Source organism: Adiantum capillus-veneris, chromosome 14, assembly GCF_014529385.1.
Source record: "Adiantum capillus-veneris isolate H3 chromosome 14, ASM1452938v2, whole genome shotgun sequence".
Lineage (NCBI taxonomy): Eukaryota > Viridiplantae > Streptophyta > Polypodiopsida > Polypodiales > Pteridaceae > Adiantum > Adiantum capillus-veneris.
In genome coordinates, this window is record NC_140944.1 from 85,139,745 (window position 1) to 85,161,808 (window position 22,064).

At 41.6% G+C, this 22,064-nt stretch overlaps 1 protein-coding gene across 1 annotated transcript; it reads left to right on the forward strand.

The window, feature by feature from the left end:
* Positions 1-4,142: 4,142 nt before the first annotated feature.
* On the forward strand, positions 4,143-18,136 carry LOC147442704 (V-type proton ATPase subunit G-like). The gene is made up of 4 exons (XM_086528789.1): positions 4,143-4,307; positions 14,332-14,432; positions 17,042-17,140; positions 17,791-18,136. Exons 1-4 carry the CDS (start codon positions 4,226-4,228, stop codon positions 17,833-17,835), a joined length of 327 nt encoding a protein of 108 aa, XP_086384915.1. The 5' UTR covers positions 4,143-4,225; the 3' UTR covers positions 17,836-18,136.
* The last annotated feature ends 3,928 nt before the right edge of the window (positions 18,137-22,064 follow it).

The following is a 22,064-nucleotide window of genomic DNA, read 5'->3' on the forward strand; positions in this document are numbered from 1 at the left end:
TTTTAGACGATTGGCAAGGGTGGCTTGTAAAGTTAGAGAGAGAGAGAGAGAGAGAGAGAGAGAGAGAGAGAGAGAGAGAGAGAGAGAGAGAGAGAGAGAGAGAGAGAGAGAGAGAGAGACTCTATCTATCTATATATATATAGATAGATAGATAGATAGATATATAGTATAATGTGTATGCACATACCTCAAAACCAAAACCTCTCCTTTATGTCCATATAGAAAATGTGCATGTATTATTTTGATAAGCAAATGCAACTCCTTGTAGGAAGTTTACTACTCTTTGTGTTGTGGCGAGGTTGTGGCCCCTTGAGCTTCACCCTCTTCTTTCTGGAGCTTATGTGCATCCTTGCAACCCTAATTCCAACATTTTTTTCAACCTTATGTTTGAGTAAAACATAGTTATGTAGTCTCTTTCGAGGCATCTTATATACGGAGTCAACAAAAATGACTCATCTTAGTATGCCCATGCCCAAAACAAAAACCAAGAATACAAGAAGACAAGTATGCTTAATATAAACATATTTCAAAATCAAAGTGATGCACTTAATTATGTATATTAACACTTTATAGCCATTAAGCATCTATTGGGAAAAGATTATCTAATAAATGCCTTGAAAAAATAGTCCCTAGCGAACAATTACTTTCAAGCACTTTTTAAAAAATTGATAATAACTTTATCCACTCAAATATCTAGGATTAAAAAAAAACAAACTATAAATCTTCTGAAGAACTTTGTTGATGTTATAACTCAAAACAAGTCATAGGCACTTCATGTGGAGTTTGCATATAAGCATGCTTTTTTGTTGGGTTAGTTTGGAAATTGTTAAAAACCTTCATAAAGCAATTAATTTGATCCATGAATAATATTTTATTCACATTATCTATAGCAAGTAAATGGATCCTATGGTTTTTTCTTTTCTGATTTTTTTTTTCATAAGGGATTTTTTATGTTTCAAAAAAAACATGCTACTTGAGAGTGAAGATTTTTGCAAAACCCCCTGTTTACGTTGCATGTAAATTAACTATGACACCCCTTTCTCCACTTATACAGATGGCAAGTAAAAAAAATTAGTACCTACCTATAGAATTGCAAAGGGAGCCAAAAACTTGACACCAACTCAAAATCAATTGCGCAGAATCTCAACTACTGTTTATAATCACTTGATCAACAATTTCAATAAGAAAGCAAGCTAGGAATGCCACAAAACGAAAGGAGAGGGATAACTAGCACTACTACAACATTCCAAACCCAAAACAACAAAATTTTGGGGTGTCATAAATCAAGAGCTTATTAAACCATAAACAAAATGCATTTGTTATCATTAGTACACTTCCCTAATCACGCTCCAATAAAGAATTAGCATAAAGAACCTCTTTAAGGATCTCAAATGAGTGATTGAAGCTCACAAAAAGCATGCTTCATAATAGCCTGAAACACACAATGAAAACACTTAAGATGGAGATTGGCAGTAGAAGAACACGGTCTATCGTTTTAATTAAAATGGCAACAATGTATGAGTGAGACATCTTGATGACTAGAATTAGTGACAGAAAGCCTTGTATAGATTGTTTCTTGACTCAAGCTAATGATCCCCAAAAATGGAATGGAACTCTTATATACCTAGGGCTTTAGTTCACATTAGTGGCCAAGTAGAAATTATATCAATCATATAAGTAGAGACATGTTAATCATATAAGTAGAGATGTGTGAGAGCTTAAAACATTGACAATAAAATTTGGATACTTAAAATAGTTTTGTTAGTTACAATAGCCACTAAATAGCTAGAAAACACGAAGGATAAATAAAAACCATCAATGGCTCACTCAATGAAGACTTCTCAAGGCTAGATTCTTACCAACAAAGATAAATTTAGGTAATGAGGCAATATTTCCAAAAGTAGGTAACAACATAGATTATGGTCCACAAATGTTCATAAATTTTTCTAATTGTCTTTAACTACATACTTGGGATTGAGCAAAGCATCGACTTTAAAATCCGTTGAGCAAAATTATGCTTCATTCACATATTAATAATTTTTCTCATGAAATTATGCACCCCTTCAAAGTCCCTTACAACATCTACTTTTTATTACATAAGTTTTGCAAATTAATGGTCATATCAAGTAAGTAAGTGTTGAGATACCAAAAGTGAACTACTTCTTATAGCTTGTATATGGAGTAGTAATTAATCTATTGCAAAATATATCCATTTCAAGCAAGCATGCATTAGGCTAACAACTACTTACAATATTAAAGTTAACACAACAATAAAATTTGTTGCACTCTTGCCACTCTTTCTTGTTGACTTGAAGGGTAGGTAGTATATCATGCAGGGTCTCATGGTAGCTCAAATCCTCCTACAATTTATCATATGCAAAGAATCATAATGATGAGGATGTGACTTTTTCTTGTTGACTTGAAGGGTAGGTAGTATATCATGGGTATCATGGTAGCTCAAATCCTCCTACAATTTATCATATGCAAAGAATCATAATGATGAGGATGTGACTCAATTAACAAGTGACATACAAAATAAATATCCTCTTTACTTGCTTGGAGAACTTTATTGACATTAGAATTCAAAACAAGTAATAGACACTTCATGTGCAGTTGCATATAAGCATGCCTTTCTAGTGGCTTATGCTAGTTACATATTTGAGGATGAATGTTATGTCTCATACACCAACATGAAGTTAAGCAATCAAACAAGACAAACAAACTAGTAATCCATGAAAGACTATAACAACAATTCAATTGAGTGATAAACAAGGTCTTGATGAGGAAATTGTCATTCAATGCAATTAAGATCACAAAGGTGATACATGATCAAAACAAAGCACTTGGAAATCAACGTTGAGGCACACCAAAGGATTGCAACACTAAGTAACTAAAGATTCAGTTAAGGACCATCAATCTGGAGGATAGAATGCAAACAAAAAAGAAGTAGTTTTTTTAGTCCTTTGATCAAATAGAGGAAGGTTTTGTGATTAGCATCTAAACAAGATATACATGGGATCATCCCCACATACATGATATACTTGGGAGTGGCAACGGATTTCTCCTTCTTTACTTGGAAGGATGCACTAAATATTAGAACACCATGTGTGTGAGGACTTTAGGCCTTAAAATTATAAGAACCCAAAAGTCTAGGATACACATACATGAAATGCAGAGGGCCTAAAATTTTGGAGCTTAGGATACCACTTTTATAACACAACTTCAAAAAGTCTATTTGATTTTGGATGTTGTCGATTTGTTTATGTTGCTAACAATTTTTTTGATATCGCTGAACGAGAGAAATAATATTGAGCCAACCAACCTTGGCAAATAAATTGATACCAATACAATGGCTACACGGACTTTGACAAATAAGTGAAATAAATACCTAAAGGCCAAAATAAATATTGGGATCACATTGGCTAGTTTACTTGAAATGCCATAACTTTATTAGGGGGTGGGGTACAAGATTAAGGTAAGTGAGGAGAGATCTCAAGTGATCAAGGATTGATGGCATTGCTCTACAGTCTCCAATAAAATCTCTTCTGATTTTTTTTTTGATGTTTCAAATTTCTTTTGTAGCCATTCAATTTAACTAACTAAATTTACTCCCCCCAAAAAGCATATCATTTCATATTCCCTTATTAAACTGTAAAGACTTATGAAACACAAGACTTATTTCGATATGTAGCACCCTTTGCAATATATGCAAAGCTAAACAACATTAGTTATGTCAATAACTGGAGAATTACCCAAAATTATGCCCTTGCTCATGGTCTCATTGTTAACGCATGTCATTCTCTTAATGAATTTCTCTTTACTTCTTTCTTTTCTACTCGTGATCGTGTTCATGTATTCCTCTTCTCTTTTTCGGCTTGCGTGTTGGCTTCTAATCACCTTGCTTTATTGATTGTGGCTATATCAAGTGCGTCGACCATGATGTTGCAAGAACCACAAATTGATCATGATATATTAGATGTTGTTGCAAAAACTAAGAATCGATCTACATAACTTAGCCTTCACACTCACACACCCTAAGCAGTGGAGCTCAAAGTCTCCTCTTTTTTCGAGTGCATGTGTTTAATGAATTGGAATTTGACACTCCTTGTAAGAGAAGAGAAGGGGGTGATCAAACACTCCCCTAAAGAGAAGGGGGGTTCTCCACAAGGCCAAGACCGAGACGCATATTTTTAGGAGAGCAAAGCAGAGCTGTCGAGAGAACGCGATGGAGAAGGGGCAGGGGGGCATTCAGCAGCTATTGGCAGCGGAGCAAGAAGCGCAGCAGATCGTTGCCGCTGCGAGGGCAGGTACAATCTTCGTTTCTGGCTTGCAAATCCGTATTTCCCGTTTTTAATGTATGCGCAACATTTTGGCACAATGCGAGTGAGATCCGTGGCGGCGCATATACTTCCAAATTTGTGCGTCAGATTACTGAGTGGCCCAGCCGATCCCGATTTGGGAGCTTTGGATATCACATGCATGAGCACTTAGAGTGCAAGCACCTGTTACTAAATAAAGCACCTATAGGAGGACTGACGATGGCAGTTGAGTACCATCACCTTGCTTGTGCAGGAGCATCCCACTCCTAGCTTCTCGTTTGATCTATTCGAAGTTTTGGTGTTCTGATTGTCGAAGCGTCGCAGATTGTGATATTTTACTGTGTTTGTTTCTTCCTTTCTCCAGTACTGGGTCGTTGGTGGTTATAAAGAGGTTGGTTGTGTAGGGAGACGAAACATTCACAAAGCATACATTCACGGGATTTTGGATAACAGTCACTTAGTTCACACTGAATTCTCTTATCCTAATCCACACTGGATTTTGGATAGTAACCACAGTGCAACCTGATCTTTCCTCTTGAAAGAACACTGTGCAGCAGTACGTCCTTGTAACCCCACAAGAGAAACATTTCCGGTTCTTGAACTATTCCTGCCTAACTCTGTTCTCTTTAGAAAGTCTGGCCTTCTTCTGTGTCAGATTCTTTGTTGGATACTAGATACCATCTGAGTACACACCCTGTAATGTACAATACATAGGGCCTTGTGGATATCCGTGCAAACTTGGGGTCATGAGATATCTAGAAAAGCGTCAGGTCCAAATCCAAATCCAACAGATCAGGAAGGAGTTATTTGCGCAACTTCTTTGTTGGGAGAAATCTTGGCCTTTTTGCAGTTAAAGCAGGGTGGCATTCCAAACTCATATTTATCATTCTTCCCGTAACTTACAATAAATATGTGTACTCATATTAGTACTTAACGTACTGGTTGTTTCATAAATGCACTCATCAATACGCAGACATGTGTGAATGCATGCATGTATATTATTTGTAAATAGTACTTAACGTATTTTTTGTACTGGCAGTGATTACCCATACTGTAAATGTTTTTTATTGTTTTTTTGGTATCGTTTTTGGAATGAGCTGGTCTCTTCAGACAACTATTCTACTGTTGGGGTTAAGAGTTAGTTGTGAGTTCAGGCTTCAGATGACAGATCAAACAAAGACATCGATACTGGAATGAAGTTGGAATCGTAACCAAAATGGAAATGATACATATACTGGAGTTTGGAACTGGAATTGAATTGTATTCATATCAACTCAGTACAGATTAGACAACTGGACAAAGTACAGTGAGAGCCAAAGAGTTACTCTTAGCTTATCAACAAGAGAATACAAGAGTAGAGTGAGCTCCAAGACACTGGACTCAAGATTACAATGCCAAAAGCATCCCTAATCATAGCCCACAATATCCTTTGTCAAATGAAGTAATGGCCCCTAATTATAGCTGCCGGATTGGGTCTCTGATTGACTGTCCAGTGTGCAACTACCATAGTATCTGGCTCAATAATTACCAGTTCAGTTGCCAGTCAGGACTCGAGCCTAGGGACTATTCAATGTTTCCACCATCTACATTTCCTTCCCCCCTCTCTTTGAATTTTGAAATATTTTTAAAATTTTCAATGGCTGATATTTGACAATTTGAAAGAAGTTTAGAGGTTCTTCGTTAGAGTCTGCACTAATCTGAAACTGGTGTCATTGGGGCTTCATCTGTCATGGGGTAATAGAGTTTGATCTTAGCGCCTTTAGAGACCCCTGATAATAGTAACCTTAAAAGATTTTTTGATCGTATTGTGCCATTCGAGAAGACCCAATCAACCTCATAAGGTCCTCTAAGCTATTTTTAAATTGGGCTTCTTCGGACCTAACTTAGACCGGTACAACAACACCAAGTCCCCTTATTTGAACTCTCTGACCTTGATCTTGCTGTCACGCTAGTGCTTTTGGCGCTGCTGAACTACTTCTTGTTCCAGCATGGCACGCTGCCTAATCTTATCTAGATGCAACAATTCATCTAAGAGTTGCTTGAGATTTGTGTTAAAGTACATATTATGCTCTACGTGAGACTTGGGATGGCAAATTCCATTGGGACTACTGTCTCGGTGCCATAGATCATTCTGAAGGGTTTTCATGCCAATGGCGACCTTGTTGGCAGTTCTATAAGCCCATAATGCCATTTGCAGCTTTGCTATCTTCATCAGGATTGTCTTTAGGTGTAAGGTGCAGCGGAATGAATGTTGTATTTTCTCAAGATTAGTGATCTTTATTGCTCAAGGTTCCTTTTAGTTCTTAGGGAAGGAGAGAGCCTTCCGTCTTTATGGAGAGTGCTATGATCACGAACAAAGTGAGTGGATATTGTGCGTGCAAGTGAATGAGACTGAGAGAAGGAGAGAGAAGAGATACGACACCCGAGAGAGAAGAGATACGACACCCGAGAGGTTGTAAAACCCTCCTCCGAAGGCCCCACTCTCGTCGGCGAGAGTGGTCTGCTTTGATTGCACAAAGGTGTACAATGCGTATGCAATGGGACTATGCCGATGACGACAACAGTGATGACGACGACGACTTGATGGCTGAAATCTGTGATCTTCTAATCGCTGAAATTCGGGACTGTTCGGTGGCTGAAAATGACTGTTTTGGCTGCGCTTCCTTGGGCTGAAAATAGTGGTTCTTCGACAATGCTTCAAGGGCTGCTCTGCTACTGTGTCTAAGGCTGAAAACTGTGAGCATCTGCTGCAGATTAGGGCTGAGAACAAAAACGCTGATGTATCTTTGCTGCTAGCCAAAAACGCCAGGCAATTCTGGGTCAGAAAACCAAAAACGCTGATGGGCCTGATTGAAAAACGCCAGGGCTGAAGGGCTGAATGGTGCTGGGGGGCGATCATGCAAGGGGTGGGGGTTCTGGATCTGTGGCGATGTAGCCAAGCTAGAAAACGCGAGGGGGATGAGGTTCACTGCTGGGAACTGGAAACGCTAGAGGTGCTTGAGTGTAGGCGAGGATGGAAAAGCCAAAACGCCAGGGGTTCTGGGGGGTACTGCTGAGAAGTTGCATGTTGAGCGGGAAGCTCCTGCTGCCTCTTCTGCCAGAAAGTGCTAACTTGGGTTTGCTTATATATTAACTTAGCAAAATTGCCCTACCTACTTTTGTTGGAAAGTCACTTAAAAATAGTAAGTGAAAATAACCAAAAATAGGAAAATAGGCTAAATGCACTGGAAAATTCCCCTAATTGATGCTAATGGATTCTGATGGGAATTCCGATGATCATGCTATGTGCAACCGGAGGATATGCATCTATGCTAAGTGACTGGGCATGCACGGTCTACGAAGACTCACAAAAGTGCCAGATCACTGCTAATCTAGACTTGACTGGACTGACTGAACCTTGCTGTGGTGTAGCTTGTCCATGGACACATAGGGTTGGGATGTGTCACGTGACATTAGGGTTTTGTTACTGCTTCTGCCTCGCCATTGCACACCTAGGATAGTATAGCGTGGATTTCTAGTGCTTAACTGAAAATAGCTCAATCAGGATGTGAATTGTTTCATTCATGAAGTGTGTACCTTGACTATCTCGATCGGACACAAGAAGACTGTCGTTGATTTTGCTGCGTTATCCGGTAATGCCTTGGCTTCGATCCACTGTAACAGACTTGGACACACCAAGTCAAAAATCTGACACGACACACTCAAAATCACTCAAAATTACTTCACAAATGTTATCACAATTTAATTAGAGACGACACACAGCCCGACGTAGTTCCGTGCCTAGAGGTATTGGTCCCAAAGTTTGACGCCCCTTTCGGTATTTATTTTACCCTAACCCTAAACTTAGAAAGAGACGACACACGGCCCGGCGTAGTTCCGTGCCTAGAGGTATTGTCCCCAAAGTTTGACGCCCCTTTCGGTATTTATTTTTACCCTAACCCTAAAATCAAAAACCCTAATTTTGTTGAAACCTTAACCCTAACCCTAATTTGCTGGCTGTTGAAACTCTAATTTGCTGGCTGGAGCTGCGATGTACGGACGCCTCTGTGATTTGCGGATTGATGACATGGCAGCAGCATGCGGGAAAAGCACTGTTGCATGGGCAGCTTTTGGCTACGCATGGGATTTGCTTTTCCCTACGCTTTGGAGAGAGAGAAAAAGGCCTTTTTGCTTTATTTTAGCAAGAGAGAGAGAAAGAGAAAGCCTCTCTGCTTTATTTATTAAAAGAAAGAGAGAGAACTTTTGCTTTATATTGAAAGCTTTTACTTGAAGCTTTTGATTTAAGCTGTTGGGGCTCTGCTTTTGGCATCCCTTGTAACTTTAAATATATGAGCTGGCCTCTCACAACTCAGAGCATCTGGACGCAGAGTCCGAGTGTGAGCGCCTGCCCGCACTCTTGTACTTTGAACTCAGATTAATACAAAAAGAAATACCGAAAGGGGCGCCAGTCTTTGGGGCCAATATCTCTAGGCACGGAACTCTGTCGGCCCAGTGTCGAATTAATTGTGAACTGTGAACTTTTGAAGTATTTAATTGTGCTGTCGCGGTAGATTCTTGACTTGGAGTGTCCAAGTCTGTTACAGTGGTATCAGAGCGCGGCCGATTTCTCTTCCATGGGAAATCCGATCCCAAATTTTTTTTCCGCAGCACCTATGGCTTCAGGCAAAGATCAGTTGAATCCCCCCGCATCCGGAGATGCGGGGAAGGGATCATAACGAAGTTTCCGTCAAGGAGTATGGCCCGCCTCGGCCTACTCAGGCGGAGCGTCGAGAGATGGAGCGTCGTCAATTGATCGACGATACAACAAAGATGATGCTCAATTTTGCGAAGGACCCAAAATTTCCAAAATATATGAGCGAGACTTCTTTTCAAGAAGTGCATGCGCAGTGGCAGAAAACCACAACACCACCCCCAAAACCCGCTCTCAAGAAACCTTCTGCTTACAAGAAATATTCAGAGAAGGAATTAGAAGAGGTGGTTGATGCACGGATTGCTCAACTTTTTGACGCGCAAAACAAAGCTAAAAAGCACGGCAAAATCCAGAAGAAAGGCACTGACTTCCCTGGCTATTTGGGTCGTCAGTCGACATTTGAAAAGGCAAAGAAACAGAAGAAGCGTCTTCGGTTTGAAGAAGTATCCAGTTCTTCTTCTGACAGTTCTTCTAGCTCATCTGACTCGAACGAAGAAGACCAAAAAGGCAAAAAGCGAAGCAAGAAACAATGCTTCGGAAAGGGCAAGAAAAAGGCAAAGAAGTCTAAATCTCGCCCAATGAGTGACAGTTCTATAGAGGACTCGACTATAGACAGTCTAGACTCTGACCGCGCAACTTTTATGCAAAGAAGAAGAATTTTTACAAAGCCAACCAATATGACTTTCTGGAAGACAAAAGCAAGAAAGTCTGAGAGTTTAAGGAAGGTGGACAGTCAATTAAATTTGACTCGTTTTCTGGTTATAGAGATGCTTCGAAGGCTTTGTCTTTTGTACAACAGTCTGACATCGCTTTCGCGGTGATACCACTGTCACAAGACGGGCACCACGTGCCAATAGAAAAGAACAAACTGAACAGAGTTTTAGCACTTCACTAACAACTGAACTGAAAGAGAGAGACAACACGCGACACGGAGTGGCGGAATTCCACCCCAGAGAGTATTGGCCCCAAACCTTGGTGCGCCTTTCGGTATTTCTTTATATTGCATCAACACAGTACAAGCCGGTATTCCAGACTCTGCACCTTCTCAAGGAAGCATGCCAGAGAATGAGCCCTAACCTCATATTTAAAGGCCCTTGGCCTAAAAAGCAATTACAGTGAAAAGCCTTCAAACTCAAAAGCATCTAGTCCAAAAAGCAACGCCAAAAAACTGCCAGCGTAAATCACGGAAATCCTTACAGCTGCCATGCCATCATGCCAACGCAAAACGCGGAAATTCGTACAGCATGCCATGTCATCATGTCAACGCAATTTTCGAAAAAACTGCCATGTCATCAGTTTGCGGGTCCTGCTTTATTTTAATCCTTCATGTCACTTGGGGCCCCATCGGACGGGGTCCCCATAAGTTGGTAGGACTTCTTCTTCTGTTACTTGTTCTCTTAGGGTTTAGGCCCCTCGGCCAGCATTTGCAAGTTGGCTACATTCTTTAGGGTTTTGACACGTCAGCAGTTTGTGACACCTGTCCGGAACGTCTGGCCGTTCCATTGTTCCCAGCCCACAGGGTGGCGTTCCCCGATAACTATGCTTCTAGTTCTCTGAGGGTTTTAGGCCCCTTGGCCAGGATTCGCAGGTTGGCTAGGGTTAGGCATAGGGAGCCCTAACCCGTTAGGTCTTCAGTGACTTGACATGTCATCAATTTGTGGCAGCGCCCCTTTTGGTATTTCTTTATTATTGCTTCGCAAAGGTACAACTCCTAAGGGTCCAACTCTCTTTGAGCCTTTGCGTCTAGATGCTCCCTAAGAAGTGGCCCTGTTGGCACTCGAAAACTTACAAGGGATGCCTAAAAGCAGAGCCCCAAAAGCTTCAGTTCTAAAAGCACTTGAATCCAAAGCATCGGCACCAAAATTTGGTGCCAAAAGCTGCCCAAAACAGCCGACTCAAAGCGCAAAATTCTGCACAGCTTGCCACGCCAGCAAACGCATTTTACATAAATCATCCCCAGATGTCAAGCTTTTGATAGTTAGGTTTTAGGCCCCTCGGCGGGTGCTCCATAATTTGGTCAGGGTAGGGGTTAGGATTTTAAATTTTAACCCCTTGGGCCCCCCGGCCCATCTTCTGGGTTTAGTTTCTCTTGTTCTCTTGGCCAATTCTTTCTCTTAGGCCACGTCATCACTTTGTGACACCTGCTTCATCCATGATTCTCTTCCTTAATGGTTCCACCAAACAAATGCTTGGTTGTGATATAGAGATATCCATCTCGAATTGAATAGGGATACTCATTCTCTCCGTTTTGTAGCTTTGTCCAAACGGAGGAGAAGGCTGAGTCATTTGGATATAGGCCGGGAAGTGATTCGAGTTCTTGGTGATATACAGAAGTGATTGCATTCGTCGTCTGCAGTCTGGACATTGCGTCTGCAGCCATGTTTTTACTTTCAGGTGTATGGAGGATCTTGAAATGAAACATGGACAGGACGTTTGCCCATCTCATCTACTTTCTAGATAGTTTCCTTTGTGTAAGGAAATACCGCAGACTCCGATAATTTGTTTTGATCACAAAATCTGCTCGTAGAAGATAATGCTTTCAGGTAGACAAGGCGTGAATGACATCCATAAGTTCCTTCTCGTAGATCGAGGTATGCAATTCTGCATCCTTGAGCCGTCTACTCTCATAAGCCTCTGCATGGGCGTCTTGGTTAAGCACTGCACCGATGTAATCATTTGAAGCATCGTAGCGAACCTCAAATGGTTCCCTCAAGTCTAGCACTATTAGAATAGGGCCATGCCTTTCAAAGGTAGCTTGTTGTCTTGTTCCCCACTTAAAAAGGATCTTCTTTCTTGTTAGGTCATGGAGTGGTCTTGCTACGTCAGCAAAGGCTGGGATGAATCTTTGATAATATGAACACAATCCTAGAAAACTACGTACATCATGTACAATAGTGGGAGTGGGCTAGGATCCATATTCACCTTATTGTGAGAGACTATATGGCCTAGGTAGTGAATCTCCGTGAGAAAGAAGTCACTTTTCTTTGCATTGATGAGCAACTCATGCTTGCTTAATTCTTGAAACATTGTATCCAAGTGTGTTTCTCTTTTGATCGAGAGAAGACTAGTATCTCATCGAAGAATACTCTTGTAGAGTCTCGGTATGGAGTGAAGACACGATTGATCATTTGATTGAATGTGGCAAGAGCATTGGTTCAGCCGAGAGGCATGACCAAAAATTCATAAATTCCAAAGGTTTTGCGAAAAGCGGTCTTATGCAGTATTTGATGATACCCACTCTTTAAGTCTTTGCATCTAAGAATGCTTGCACGCTGTAACTTATCGAGTTCTGTAACTTATCGAGAATGTCATCGACCCGAGGAATCGGAAAGCTATTCTTGATTGTGATCTTGTTTAGTGATCGTAATCTATGCACATTCGCAACGTGCCATCTTTCTTTTGCACCAGTAAAACTGGAGAGCAATAGGGAGAAGTACTTGGCCGTATCAGACCTTTCTCTAGAAGCTTGTTGACTTGCATCAAAATTTCCTATTGTTGAGCAAGACTTACCTTGTAGGGGGATTGGTTAGTAGGGGAGCTACTCGCTATGATATCAATGCAATGATCTTTCGGACGTCACGGAGGGAGCTTATCAGGAAGAGTTTTAATGAAATAGTCCTTGTACCTTTCACTAAATTGAAAATGACTTTTATCAAGACTCGAAAGCGGACTCTCTTTAAACTTATCCCTCTCTCGTGTGAAAATCAAGTAAGCAGAAACGCTCTTCTTCATTTCCTTCTTAATAGAGATATGTCTTACAATAGGGAATAGCCAATTCCCGGCATGAGCAAAAATTTTGATTTTTTTCCCCTCAAAATTGAAGGCAAGGGGGGGTCCTCTCTAGTAGATTAGTGCGTGGTTGCACAGTTGCAAAGAGCGACTCCTTGGCAGTTGTACTCTGTGACTAACTAATATAAAGAGAAGTATCGAAAGGGGCACCTGACATAGGGGCCAATGCATATGGGTAGAGAACTATGCTCTACTGTGTCTCGACTTCAGTTGTTTTGAAGTTCCAATGTTATCAGTTTTCAAGGTCGAACTTGTGTTTGCTGTTGACTCACCTCGCTACAGGCTTGTTGGTTACACCCATTGTTTCTTTTCCCTACTTTGATTTGCTGCAGTTTTGGTGCTAGATTGGCTGCCTTTTCTGCCTTGCTCCTCCGATCGGTGCATTCAACCAAGCGACTTGATCTTGATCTTCAACTGTTGACATCTTCGGCTTTTAGCTGTTTTGTTGAGCATCAGGTGCTAAGAGGGGGAGTTAGAGTTTACATGTACACGACTCGGCCCTTCACTATGGTCTAGGACATGCTTGTGTCTCTCTCGGGCTGGCCACCCATTGCATTTGCATTTAGGGTGTGTCTGGTCCTGGCTGGCTATTTTTGCCCAGTCGCCCCATTTATGTCCGGCTGGCCACTAGGGCTTCTTATTTTCCCTTGCGTCCTTCCAGTATTAGAGGTCGTGGGGTTTTGGTAGGTGTTACTGGACCTTGCCCTTGCACTAGTATATAGATAGCACAATGTGCACCCTATGCATGTGTTGTATCTGTGTACGTTGTGGGCTTCATTGGCTTATGTGGTTAGGGGGGTGCTTAGCTCTCTCTCTCTCTCTCTCTCTCTCTCTCCACCATCTCACACTTTGCCCTTTTTTCATAAATTCTTTTTACTAAATTCATTTCTTGCCATTTTGCTCTGATTAAAGACATTGCTAAATGTAAAAGTCTTTTAAGTTGATTAAAGCGATTTTTTTTTTTCATAGGCTTATGGATCCCTCTTTACTGGGTGTTTTGTGCAATGTTCTGCGTTTTCGTACATTTCATAAGAGCTGAGTCATGCGAGGTGGGTGTCACCATGAGGGGGAAAATTATTAGTTTTGTGAAAATAGACATGCAAAGAGCACGTTCTTTCCATTTCAAAGGATAAAGTTGTTCCACAAACAAGCAGGAGTAGAGTTAACCATAATATCACTTAGCACCTTCCTTTTCCAAAGTGCTAGTAGGGCTAGCATTGCTCTTCTACATCCATGCCTGCCTTTTAGGACTTCTCTTTTTTATGGAGAAGAAACCCCCCCTCTCTCCCGACTCCCGCCGTTCCCCTCTGGTGTGCCTTGGCTCTAAGCAGATCTTTCCTGGCTTTGAAAGGTGCAATATTTCATCGCAACTTTTGGAAGGTTGATGGACTGGAAAGCATGTTGAATCGTTGATGTCTTCATGAGTTGCTTTTATAAACCTAGCTGTGTCAATTTCAGGTAGCAGTCTATGCCCTTAATTGTTTGGCACAGGAAATTTCTTAACCAATGCTAGATTTTCAATTGTTCTTGCAGCGAAAAGTGCCAGATTGAAACAAGCGAAAGAGGAAGCTGAAAGGGAGGTGGCTGAATATCGCGCACAACGTGAAGCAGAATTCAGGAAGAAATTGGCAGACGTAATGTATCAATCCTGCTTTTTTGTTTGAGCTTGTTTGCAACGCAGCTAGTGTAATGAACCAAAGCACATAACAACGCCAGTCTACTAAAAAAAACTAAAGAATTGTTTATTTCAACACAGCAAAATTTGTGTAGTTGACGTGACAATAGATTGGGGATGAGAAGATGGATGGTGCCCCCCCCCCCCCCCCCCCCCCCCCCCCCCCCCCAACACACACACCCACCCACCCACCAAATCCCCTCCCTCCCTTGCTAAAAACCGCTTTAATTACTGTGGAAGAGTTGCAAGCAGATAAATGGGAAGTAGAGTCTCAATTTAACTTTTTTAGGCTAGAGCTAGCAAGCCGGCAGAGGGGAAAAAGTCTATCTATAGAGTCTCAATTATTGGATGGTAAGTAACCATTATCGAGAGACAAATTTCTGGAGTCTGGAGAGACTATGCCATATCCGAGAAGATCTCACCTGATCTAAAGTGTCTTTGGATGGTCTCAACTCTTGTATAGGCCTCTCTTGAGGAAGTGCCCGGTTGTTTATTTTATTCTAGAGAGTTGACTTTTGGAGATGAGGGACTATGTGCCCGAGTCTAGATAGACGCATCTCTATGCATCTCTTGAATATTAAGTTCTACTTCCTATTGTAGGGATCACCAATTTTCTCATATGAATCTAGAGACAGAGACTTCTTGGATACACGGTACTCCCCATCTGAAAGACTATTGCCCATTTAAGGGAGTACCGATTTTTTAATATGAATATTGAGAGAGGGATTATTCGGATATGAGGGGCTAGCCACAGAGGGAGCTGAAGACCTCGAAAAATGTCCAGGGAAAAACGTCTCCTAGAGGGAGCAAAAGGTGCCTCGAAATCCCTACGATGGAGAGGACTCCCACAAAGCTCTGAAAGATAGGCATCTCATACAGGAACTCCACATACTCAAAATAATCTCCAAGGGAAGTAATGTCAACAAGAGGCCTGCAATTGATGAATGAAGGTGGTACTAGCTTTCTCAAAGACACCCACCCACGACCTAGGCAAAAGCCTCAAACTAGCATCTGCTACCATCAACAACCAAAGGCCAACCAAAGAGACAAAGAGCTGATGGCGTGGATGAGCAGGAAAAAGCTGCAAGGAGACATCAAGAGCCTTCTCCACAAGAAGAAACTCCAATACATATCACTATGTGATCAAGTCATGAACACATTAGAAATTATGTTCTCTCATATAGAAGAAGTTGTATCAATTTTTGAAGTTCTTTGCCTGTGAGCCTACTGATGTATAGCATTTGTACTGCGAGGATGAGCAGGAAAAAGCTGCAAGGAGACATCAAGAGCCTTCTCCACAGGATGAAACTCCAATACATATCACTATGTCATCAAGTCATGAACACATTATAAATTATGTTCTCTCATATAGAAGAAGTTGTATCAATTGTTGAAGTTCTTTGCCTGTGAGCCTACTGATGTTTAGCATTTGTAATGGGCTCTCTTGAATCAGCACCGTTTGGGTGTCCAGAGAAGCAAATGAAAGATTCTCCTCCTTGTTTAGAACAAAAGAGTCATGATCACTTGTAGAGAGGGATTGAAGAGACGTAGCGTTCCTCTTCACCCAAATCTATCTTGAGCTATAAATCGGCATGTAGTGTCACAAATTGTGATGACGAATGAACGGCCACTGATGGTAAGAGGAACCTGGACCAAAACTACCAACGCAAGAAAGCTTACACAAAGAGAGGGCAGACATGGCAACTGTATGGACATCTTGTAAACTGCGTCACGATTTGTGCTGATGACGTGGTGCAGTTGTACGGTTATTTTGGGCAGATTTTCCTGTGACAGCTTTTTGGTAATGCTTTTGGCCATGAAAAGCAATATGGGGCGCCCTGTTTTAGGGACCCATGTAAACCTATAAAAGAAATCCTAGGGCTCCTTCTCTGGCAGATGAGCTCGGAAGCTCTACAGAGAGAGTCCGCGACAGTTGAACTTGGTGATCATCAAGAAGAAAGACATACCAAAAGGGGCGCTAGTCTTTGGGGCTAGTGCTTCTGGGAGCGGAACTTCGCCGCTTCGTGTTGACTCTCTCTCTCTCTCTCTCTCTCTTCAAGTTCAGTTGTTGCATTACCAAAAGCAAGTTTCTAAAGGGCTACTTGATATTTAATAGCATTGAACTTCTAAAGAAGCCCATGTAGAAGAGTAGCAAAGAAGCAGAGACATAGATATTGCTATGTCAAGATTCAGCACCTGCTGTATGACCTCCCACGTCAACACCATTCACGTAGCCAGCTGTTTGTACTGCTCCGTCGGTAGTGCCACATCATCCTGTTCATACGCTTTTCAAGAATGCTGCATCATCATTTGGAGACGCACATATAGATGGTTCAGTACATAACGTGTTTTATAGTAAAGAGTTGAGGTCCCGTGACATAAATCTTCTACCTTGTGCATCCAGCATATGTACTCAACGCTTTATTCATTTAAATGTGCTTATGAGAGATTTATAGATTCTTCAATGTGCTCGTAACATAGTAAAAATGTTTGTTCTTGCATGCAACAATTGTTTTTCAAACTAACCAATTTGTCTCATTTTGCTTTGTGTTGAATTTGGTTATAAAGTCGAGTGGCGATTCTGGATCAAATGTTAAGCGTTTAGAAGCTGAAACGCATGAGAAGATTGAGCATTTGAAGCAAGAGGCAGCAAAAGTTTCACCAGAGGTGAGTTGTGTTTTTCTATTTTCTGTGATCATCCTGGCATGTTCTATTTTTCTAATGATATCATGAAGACAATCATGTTTCTGAGTTACAACTCGCATCATAACTACAATATATGTGTCAAGGTGAACATGTGAGCCTAAGATTGCTCTCCTATGGGAACCCTCTCTAAGACAACTATTTAGGTGTCCATCATGTGTCCATATACTAAGACAAACCAAGTGTACTTCTCACAAAGCTTCCACCACTCTTGCCACTTGCCAGGAAGAAGACAAAATATCTAGCCTCTCCCTTCATCTATATAAGAGGCTTCTTAATCATTGTATGTGTGTACTATAATCAAGCTCTCTCTTTATGATGAACGGCACTCTAGTGTATCCACCATAGCCAATGATATGTTCACCTTTTGCATCTTGTAAATTGTGTGGAAAGGCACTTTCAATGTCGTTGATCTTGGGGATGATGCCTTGCTGTATGGTGCATCACTAGTGCATTTCTTTGCTTACATGTTCTGCTCCTTGCTCACATGACCTAGGCTCCAGTAGCAATTATATGGCCAGATGTCGCGTCTCTGAATGTTAGCTTTTTTCATGTACAAGCATTCACATATATTGGGATATTTTTTTGAGTCACACTTTCTCTTTTTTAACCAGGTGGTTGAGCTTCTCATCAAATATGTCACGACAGTCAAGAATTGATTTGCAATTGTTGGCCATTGTTAAATGGCGGTTTTGACCCACACTCTTCCCAAATTCCGAATTTCTGATGTATTAATACACACCTCTTTTGGCGTTCAATAAAAAAGATACTCTTAAAAGAATCTTCCAAAATCAAGAGTTGCTCACTGTTTTGAGCATTGTTCTTTTAAGATGGTTGAGAGTCTCCAGATTTTTTGTTCAATCACTTGCTTCGGAGCACTCTTGATAGCATAATGCTGGTTATCATGTACCGTTCTCATGTGACACACGTTCATTGTATTATTGCTGAGCTTTCCCTCTAGGGTTTGGGTCAGACAGGGTTTGAAAAGGCTGCAGTGAATTTTTATTTTTTAGATGTGAAGTGATGATTATGAAGTGTTTTTACTGAGTAGATTGTTGATGTGTGAATGAGATTTTCTTGCACACATTCACATGCACGATGCTACAAACCATTCAAAAGTTTTAGTTTATGTAGGTAGCTAGTGTCGAGCCTTCAGTCAAAATGCCACTCTGATGGCTTTCAACATCTTTTTACAAGCGACATTTTTTGGGTAGTTTCAACTAGTGTGCAAGGCCTGTGTTCACAATTCCATTTTAAAGGAAGGCTGCTACAGAGTTGCTTTAGTGGAAAGGGCTTCATTTTTACCTTTGTGGAACACCGTCATCACAACATTTAAAATCATCTTTTTGGAGCCCAAGCCGATCAGGGAAACAGCTGATAAAGCAGTTAAAAGAACGCTTAAAGCAGCCGGGATGGTAGTAAAAGCAGCAAACAGGCTTACAGAATGCCCAAACAGTGAACAGAGGAGAGCAGAGAGCTTGTGCAAGCAGTAGCAGCCTTGCAGAGTCTTCCAGTCCCAGCCTTAAATGTATTGTGATCCTGATTCCCAATATGGAACTGTGTGCTGACAGCTCTAGCATGCGTCAAAAGCAACTGGACCTGCGCTATCTTGCTGACCAGCACTCTGCAGCAGAAGCTATAGGAAAAACGATAGGCGACCCTACTCTGGTTAAGCATCCAGCAGGATGTAGCTGCTCCTTCATTGATGCGAGTGGAAATCTGATATTCATAATAAGACATGGACGAGCTTATTGCATCCTGTCCCAAAGGCTGTCCCTTCAAATTTAGAACTTGGATATGTCTGACTAGCACAGGTGAAATGCAACGGACAGTATGCTGAGGCCTTGGATGCCCCTTCTCTGTTAATCCAGCCATCGCTTGGGCTCTAATTTATCATCATCATTATCATCTTTCGCTGTAGCACTGTGCGAGTTGTGAACAGGCCAATGGAAAGCTTTTCAGCCGTAGAATTATCCAGGAGCTCATGCTCTTCTAGCGCGACTTGCAGAAGTCGAGGATGTATGATCAACAGCTTCAGGATACCGTTGCTTTGTATGCCATGAAGCTCTGGGCTGTGTTTTATGGAGGTGTAGGGCTTCTCTCCAAATGTGGTCCCTCACAACAGCAATTTCATTACTGTTACCTACATTGGTTGTAGCTGTGGATGAATTTGAAAATGCACAAGTATGCATATCTGATTGGACCTAATGGCTTACATAGTTTGGTTAATATAGTGGGCTGATTGATTAGTCCTTGTGATATACTTTTGAAAGCACAGAACATCTTTGATGTGCTGCCTGCCCTCGCGGTTTGCATTGATCGTAAGATGTATAAGTACTTGATGAAGGATATGCCCAGCAAGGCCAAGAAAGCTCAAAATTATTGTTAATTGATGCAATAGGAGGGACACTTGGCCACAGGGAATCACTGCTGTTTACAAGGTGGACGGTAGCCATATTGTAGTTTTTGAAGTGGAAAGTGTTTGTGGTGGTGACTATCAAGAAGAACAGTGGTAGTCGGAAGCTTTCTAATGGCTGTGCTATTTGCATCAAGGTCACAAGAGAAAGTCGAAGTGCATGCTTGCGTTGTGGAAGCCTACAATGGACACCTCACTTCAAAATCAAGCTAGTTTAGATGTTTTGAGTGCAAAAGATATGCCATTCAACTAAGAGAGTAGATGGTGACCCAAGTTGTAGGAGCAAATTACAATAGGCCTTCTTTATCCCCTTCTTTGAACCGGCATGTCAGACCAAAGCGTATTCCTTCCAAGTGCAAAGGAGTAGGTTTGCTTTTGAGCTGGAAGAGCTTGCCTTGTACAATTGATATCAGATTGTTTTCCACCATGTCTTTGGCATGAACATGTGGAGTCAAGAACTTTAAGGACAAAGCACTATGATGGCCGATAAGCCCTTTTACAAGGCATATTTGGACAAGTATGAGCCAGGGTAGCAGTATTCCAAGCTTGGACAAAATAGCCTTTGCCTTTTTGGACCCGTTGAATGTTATGCAAAACAAGAGTAGTTTTGGAGGGACGAAAAGACCAATTTAAACCCCAAAGCAAATACTTAATTGATGAAAATTGTGGCTGACAACAACATCAATGAGGTGCCCATCAACCAAGTACTATTGCTAAGTGGCCCAAAATCACAAAATGTTCCAAATCTAGAGGATGGAAGCATATAGTGAGGTATGTAGACTGCGACACAATTGTGATCAAGAAGTGTACATGGGGATGTGGTCCCTTCAAATGCAATGATGATGCAAAGCATATGTGCAGATGTGTTTTTTGAATGTAATGATTGTAGGATATGTGTAGCCTGGAAAAGGCTATGAAGCTCTTAGCAATTCTCATATGAGTACTTATTCTAGCCAGTAGCAACGCATTGAGGAAGGACCTACCACACTTGCAAGTAATGAGACCCACAATTGCAATGGCCACTCAACACGATTATGTAAACTTGAAGGTAATGATTTCCTCCTCATTCATTCCACATCCCAAAAAAAGGTAACCCTCCAAGAAGCAAACATGACCCTCCAACATTGGGGGGGGGGGGGAGCATATGATGACCCTTCAACATTGGAGGAGAAAAGCTATAAACAAGAGAAGGACATATTTCCTACGGTCTATAGAAATGGGGTGAGAACGGTGCCACCTCCTTATTCCTCCCCTTTCCATCACCCCCTGTCGTGCTTCTCGCCTCTCTCCTACCTCCCTCGTCTATTCTCTCTCTCTCTCTCTCTCTCTCTCTCTCTCTCTCTCTCTCTCACACACACACACACACACACACACACACACACTACACGATAACGTAGGGGATACTTTTGATTTTTATTGACACCTTGAGGAGACCACCGTAACACACATGCAGGGTCCCAACTAGTCTCAGCCACCCGAATGTTCGCCAGCTGTTATCACCCACTTCGCGCACATGCCGTGGCGGCAACAACATTGGCCTGCCACCGATCGTTAGCTAGCACACATGCAAGCTAACCAACATGGATCCGATGAGCATATGACGTTGCAGAAAACGTTGCAAAGGATGGGTGCAACTGCAAGCGTCAACTACTATCTTTAGGCAGTCACCGCTTAGCCACCGTTGCAAACGGCTAGGGGAGGGGACTCACTTTCCGATGAAAGCGATAGAAAAACGTTCAAGAAGCAATCTGCTACATTCCAGAAAAGTGGTGGGGCACCATGGAATCTCCATGGCTGATGCAGCAGCTGGTGCATGTGAGCACTCTGAGAGAGAGAGAGAGAGAGAGAGAGAGAGAGAGAGAGAGAGAGAGAGAGAGAGAGAGAGAGATTTCAGGGCAACTTGTCAGATGCCTGTCAACCAAGATTTTTTCAAAATCTTGTGCCCCTACTTGGTCAATTTTTAGGATCTTTTGCAACAAGTTTTGGAGGACCTCAAAGAGTGCTCTTCAAATGGAGAGAAAAAAAAAAAACCGTTAGTTGCACAAGATCAACTTGTTCTATTCTAGAGAGTCAACTTTTGGAGGTGAGGGACTATGTGTCTGAATCTAGATAGACGGACCTTCCAATATGGAGGTCTACTCGCTTGCTATTGTAGGCATTACCAATTTTACTTATATGAATCTCCCGAGAAACTTCATGGATACACCGTATTTGTGAGACTATAGCCGATTTGAGGGAGCACCAATTCTTTAATATGAATCTAGAGAGATGGATTATTCGGATATGAGGGGCTACATTCTATATGAAAGAATATTCTAATTTGTTCATGACTTGATCATATGGTGGTAGGTATTGGAGCTTCCTCCTGTGTAGACTTGGTTGGATGCTGTTGATGTCTCCTTGCAGCTTCTCCTCGCTCATCCTTGCCATCAAATCTTGGTCCTCTTTGGTTTTCCTTTGGAAGTTGATCGT